At 45.3% G+C, this 6,000-nt stretch overlaps 1 protein-coding gene across 1 annotated transcript in view; it reads left to right on the forward strand.

Annotated features, from left to right (window-relative positions):
• Nucleotides 1-2,211: 2,211 nt before the first annotated feature.
• stag3 (STAG3 cohesin complex component) overlaps nucleotides 2,212-6,000 on the forward strand; it is a gene marked incomplete at both ends in the record, with an annotated part of 12,946 nt that continues 9,157 nt past the window's right edge. Inside the window, 7 exons of the mRNA XM_083686875.1 lie at nucleotides 2,212-2,234; nucleotides 2,355-2,454; nucleotides 2,750-2,941; nucleotides 3,475-3,571; nucleotides 4,154-4,230; nucleotides 5,411-5,615; nucleotides 5,770-5,921. Coding sequence (XP_083543001.1) covers nucleotides 2,212-2,234; nucleotides 2,355-2,454; nucleotides 2,750-2,941; nucleotides 3,475-3,571; nucleotides 4,154-4,230; nucleotides 5,411-5,615; nucleotides 5,770-5,921 — 846 coding nt within the window. The remainder of the gene's footprint in view (nucleotides 2,235-2,354; nucleotides 2,455-2,749; nucleotides 2,942-3,474; nucleotides 3,572-4,153; nucleotides 4,231-5,410; nucleotides 5,616-5,769; nucleotides 5,922-6,000) is intronic.

Here is a 6,000-nt window from a genome sequence, read left to right on the forward strand (position 1 = left end):
CAATACAGACTCAACATAGGAGAATATATGAGTATACAACATATCTATTGGCTGCATGGAAACTCATGCATTTATCAATAGGTCTAATGGTCAATTTGGTTCTTTGCAGTCAACATATTAAACTTACTTCACATTTGTGTGTTAGTTGTTGGACTAACAGTGATGCTTAAGTGGTACCATTTACATTACATTACATTTAGCAGACGCCTTTATCCAAAGCGACTTACAACAAATACATTTGTTTAAGTAAGTGAATCATCTATCCATCAGTGATCATAAGATAAAGTAATCAATGCTCGGACCCGGGGCCATAGGCAGTCACAACTCTAGAAGAAGGATTTTTTATATATATATATATATATATATATATATATATATATATATTAACAGGAGAGAAACTTGTACAGGGGGGTAGTGGGGGTGAAGAGGTTTTTAGGAGGGACCATTAAGATGTAGCCTGAAGAGGGTTAAGATGTAGCCTGAATGGGTCTTCAATCTACGGTGGAAGATTGGTAGTGACTCTGCAGTCTTTACGGACCTTCTTAGTCTCTGCGCTTTAAGTCTCTTGAAATGACCATCCCCCTCTCTGGTATTTGGGTTATTTTGTGTAGTTAGAACTAACAGTGATGCATAAGGGGTACCAGAATCCATATTGCTGTTGTGAGTAAGGTGTGGCATGATGATAGGCAATGGTAAATGGCACCATTTTCTAACATCAATATTGTGAATTTAGTGGTGTGTTGAGTAGTGTGTCACAGTAGTGGACTGGCCAATCTATGGGCTGCGGGGCCGGTAGACTGGGGGCTTGTAAAAGAAAGACATGGGCCAAAAATAAAGAAATAAAAGATAAGTAAAAATGAGCGATGCAGCCCACTACTCCATCTCACCCGGCATGGCAGGCCCATTGGTCCACTCCTCCTTTCGAGCAGCCCTGCCTGCCACCCCCACTACAAAATGGCCCTGGACTTTCAACTGAAAGAAACTGAACAAACTGGTGTGACACAACTATATTCAAGCTTGACATACAGTAGTACGCCTACCCACACTAAGCCAGTGCTCAGACAGCTGGGGGCCTGTGATCATTTACATTAGGTTACATTATATAACCAGGGTTTTGTGTGCAAATGTGGTATGAACGAAGGAGAAGTGTTCTTACTGTAGTCTTATTGTAGTCAAGACCTTGCCAAGGGGCTGTGTGTGTGTGTGTGTGTGTGTGTGTGTGTGTGTGTGTGTGTGTGTGTGTGTGTGTGTGTGTGTTTCTGTCTGTCTGTGAAAACAGATGTAACCATCCCCCAGGCATTCTTTGCCTGATTTGTAATCCACACCAGTGTTCAGAGTAAATCTATGAAGTAAGCAGAGGTAGTATTTTCATTAGGCTATTATTTTAATTTAAGATAGACACAGAAATTGAGTAGAGGAAATATTTAGTCCTTTGTAATGGTCTGTATGGTTGTAAAAGTGAATGTGTTCGAAATAGAATATTATATACTCCTGTGTGCAGAATTTGTCTTTACTTACTCAATGTATCTATTAATTGATTATTATACGACACTCGCATTGATTTAGCAAAGTAAAAGTCATTTTGGCTCTTAATTCTGTCTCTCATGGTCTGATCCTGGGGGCCCTGTTTAGTTACCATGCGGAAAAGTAACAAGCGACCAATCATAATTACATTACAAATATTCAGCCAATCCTTATGGGCAAATACCGCGCGGTAGAGCACCAATCGGCGTCTCAGCCAGCACTCGGAATTACGGATTTTCCCGCCTCTAAAACCATCCTTTCTCTCAACCTGAGGAAAAACTGAATTTTACAGCCGTCAAGTTGTAATTTCACAGGTAGGTAGCTAAACTCGCTAGCAAAGTTTTTATTACGAAGTAGATACAAAATATAAGTTTCCATTGTTTAGTTTGTAGGTAGCTAAGATAGCAGATAACAATTTAGCTGGCTAGATAGGTAATTCACCTCACCCGGCGCAAAGCCGCTCTTCGTTATGCAGGCGTCGTTTGTTTGCGCGACTTTGTCACTTAAGCCAGTTAGCTGGTTAGCTGCGACAAACTAGCTAACGTACGTTAGACGTTTGATAGTTAACTAAAGCGTCTTATAGCTAACTCAGTCTTATTTGCCTTATTTTCTACCCTGCTTATCTAACGTTTCTAATGTCCGTCGTGAAGTTCAGTTAAAGTGAAGTTAGCTGCTGACCAACGGAACATGGACGAATCAAGCCTTGACAGGTGAGGTAACCTGTCAGGATTTCCCAGCGTACAGACACAGTACAGTGGGCAAAATATAAATAAATGTTTTAGTTTTTTTGGAGACCTATCTGTTCCTAAACTCTTTCCCATTGTTTGCAGTCTTGAGGAGATGGAGGACATCTCCGATTCTGGCAGTGACTTCGAGGTCCAGCTGAAAACCATGAAGCGGAGAAAACCGACCACTGCGCTTGGGCCTCAGGTCCGCAATGTTCTCACTCACAATGATGTAGCCAGGCCAGCACATACATACACGCACATTAGTCAAGTCAACTAGTCACATATCGGTTCAAGGCAGCTCATTTTCAACCCAACTGAGGCCTACAGTAACTTACTCACTTAACGTTTGTTCCCTCAGATATCTTACTAATAAACGCTGTCTATAGCAAAACAGCGTTGTGTCTCTGAAATGTAGCCTACTCTCTAATTCAAATAGCTACATTAATTCACTCAGAATCCCCTATTTCGCCCCCCTCCCATTTCTTTTTCATCCCCAGCCACCCAAGAGACCGAGGCGTAAAGCTGCATCCCAGCCCAGCCCCAGCTCCCCAGGCCGCTCCTCCCAGCCCCCACAGCCCTCCCTGGGGAGTTCCAGGCGAGGCTACCCCAGGCGAGAGAGGAACAGGGACCAGAACATCAGTGCAGGGGACATGTATGAGGCCATCCGGTCTGGAAAGAGTGCCATGGTGGTGAGAGACGGACGGAGGGAGGGAGGGAGGGAGGGAGGGAGGGATTGAAGCTGGGGCTGGGGGGTGGATAGAGGGAGGGAGGGAAGGAGGCGATGAGTGATGATAGGGAAACAAGGCCTTAAAAGGCCACAATGGAGGTGATTATCATGCACTGTCAGTAGCTGACTGATCCGACCCTACATAGGCCCCTTTGATGTGGAGAGGAAGGAACGCAGCCGTTGGGTCATGCAGTCAATGATTGACAGCACATGTCCGTCCCACCCATTGTTGTGTTCTGGAGCTCTATTTCCCCATTTCTGAGGAGGGGGGAGGGAGGGAGGGGGGGGAGGGAGGGACAATAGCGGAGAATGAACAGAAACTAAGAGTGATGGGCAGTAGAAAAGAGTTTTCGTCTATACAGTAGCACCACAATACAGATGGTATTCAGACCCCATTCTAGGGAGGGGGGGGGGGACTAACCACCATATAACGATGACAGCTCTGACCTTGAATACCGTTCCCTGATTGGCTGCGTTCTCTATGTCAATCTCCAGACGGTGGTGGACGAGTGGCTGGACAGCTACAAGAAGGACCGGGAGGCGGGACTACTGGAGCTCATCAACTTCATCGTGCAGTGCTGCGGCTGCAAAGGTCAGGGGTCGCCAGGGTGTCTGATAGATGGAGAGGCCAAGGGATGATTGGGGTCAGAGTTCACAGGATTATCTTTTGACCTGATCCCCAGGGAAGGCATCGATCAGCACTATAAGCCATTGATTACTAAGCTGAGCTAACAATGCTTAGCCTTAGCATCAGGTAGCCAGTGACACAGCAACAGTGGTGTAATATTTGCCATTTAGCTGACGCTTTTATCCAAAGCGACTTACATTGCAGTGAGTGCATCCATTTCAGTATATATGGTCCCAGCAGGGACCATATATAAGCGTTGTTAGCGCCATGCTCTACCAACTGAGCCACAGAGTCTGTGTCTATTGATACTATTGATACTAGCCCACTATAAGGAATTAATTGAATAGATGAAGAAAGTCAGGGCCCAGGGTTTTCGTTCTGGTAGTAGAGGGATGTGGGTTTCAAGTAAAAACAGATGTTGACAGATTTTAAAGTATTGTGACTAGTGTCTTATGTTCTTGTCATCTTGTTCCATTACAAGTATGTGATTAAAAAGGAACAGACAGTAGGCAAGTGTCTGTCAGCTTAGATCCTCCCTTTCTGCAGGTGTGGTCAGCAGGGAGATGTTTGACAACAACCAGAACGCAGAGATCATCGGCACTCTCACCAAAGAGTTCAACGAGGTGAAAGAACAGGGTCACTTCAGCAATAACGCACAAGAGGGTGTGCTGTATCTTGGATATCAGAATCAGAATTCTTTTATTTGGCCAAGTATATTTGCACATACAGGAAATTGACTTGGTGAGGTTGGTGCATGGGACATAAAAAACAAATAGCAAATATTGACAAGAAAAAACAAGTATTAACGAAAATAACAAATTTACAAAAAAAAGAGCAGCAGAACAATACATCTTGTAGGCACAAGAGGCTGTGAAATGGTTGTGGGGCATGTACACTATAAATTAGAATAATTTTAAATAATTATAAATTACACTGTCAGTGCGTTGTTTGTGTGACAGGGTGGGGGGGGGGGGGGTCAGAGAGAGGCAGGGGGCTTGGTTGTGAGCCCCACTGCCATGGGGAAGAAACTGTTCAGGTGGCGCCGCAATGTTTTAGTCTTGATTGACCGGAACCTTTTGCCGGATGGAAGTCTCTGGAAGAGGTGATGACCGGGATGGGAAGGATCAGCGATGATCTTTCCTGCTCTCTTACTGGTCCTCAGAACGGCTGTGATGCAGTCATTGGCACAATGTGCAGCCGAGCGCCGTTGACCATCACAGCCTAGATATAGCACATATAGTCCTAGGTATAGCACATATAGTCCTAGATATAGCACACCCCTGAGAGTTTTATTGCTTTAATACAACAGGTTTATACCAAGGGCAACAATTCTGACAAGCAATGGTACTAGTGGGATTTTTTTTATTATATATTGTATTGGTTTATGCCTTTCGTCTATAAAAGTAGTTCACAAAACTATTGCTGTAGTTAAGGACACAGGTTTGTTGATACTTCTGGAACGCATGTTCTAATATGTTTGGCATGGCAACCCAGTATACAGATCTGGACCTGGCTGGCTTAAAGCTAGCTAGCCAGTTTGGTTTTTGAGTGTTCGGATGGCAAAAACAACCATGAATGATCTATTATTGCCAGAATCCTTCCATTGGTCTAGCAACGTTTTAATTATTGAAAAACGTGTTATATACAAAATCCAATATCCTGGTGTGTGTGTGTTAATGTATACGTTTTGTAAAAGTGATGAGGTAACTGTGCTGATATTGTGACTATCGTAACGGCTGGAATGCTTCTCGGACAATCACAATGCTTGATTTGATCAACCTGTTGTATAATGTCTGCCACCAGGACTCTGTGCACTACCCCCTCAGCGCCCCCGGCCCCCAGTGGAAGTGTTTCAGGGCTGGGCTGTGTGAGTTTGTGCACGTGTTGGTGCGGTCCTGTCAGAACAGCCTGCTGTACGACGACTACCTCTTCTCCTCCCTGCTGGCGCTGCTCACAGGGCTGTCCGACTCGCAGGTCCGCGCCTTCAGACACACCAGCACCCTCGTCGGTGAGCCTCAGGAGGACACACAAACACACACACACACACACATACATACAAACACACACACACACACACTTTCACTCGCCACACACATACAGTAGCACATACAGTATATGCCGTGTGTGTGCGTGGTTATGAGTATGCCAACCCCCCCCCCCAGCGATGAAGCTGATGACTGGGGTGGTGGAGGTGGCAGTGGTGGTCTTTACCCAGATGAAGACCACCCAGCGCCGTTACGACGCTGAGAGGAGCAAGGAGGACGAGGACAGGGCCTCAGAGAAGATGGAGGAGCTGCAGGCGGCCATCAGCGAGGTTCGTTACGCGTACACTCAGTCGTAGGCTTCGCATGGGGATTCCATTTTTAGGGACATTTGAGTTGAGCTTTGGAAAA

This window comes from Argentina silus, assembly GCF_951799395.1.
Source record: "Argentina silus genome assembly, chromosome: 15".
In the NCBI taxonomy this organism is placed as follows: Eukaryota; Metazoa; Chordata; class Actinopteri; order Argentiniformes; family Argentinidae; genus Argentina; species Argentina silus.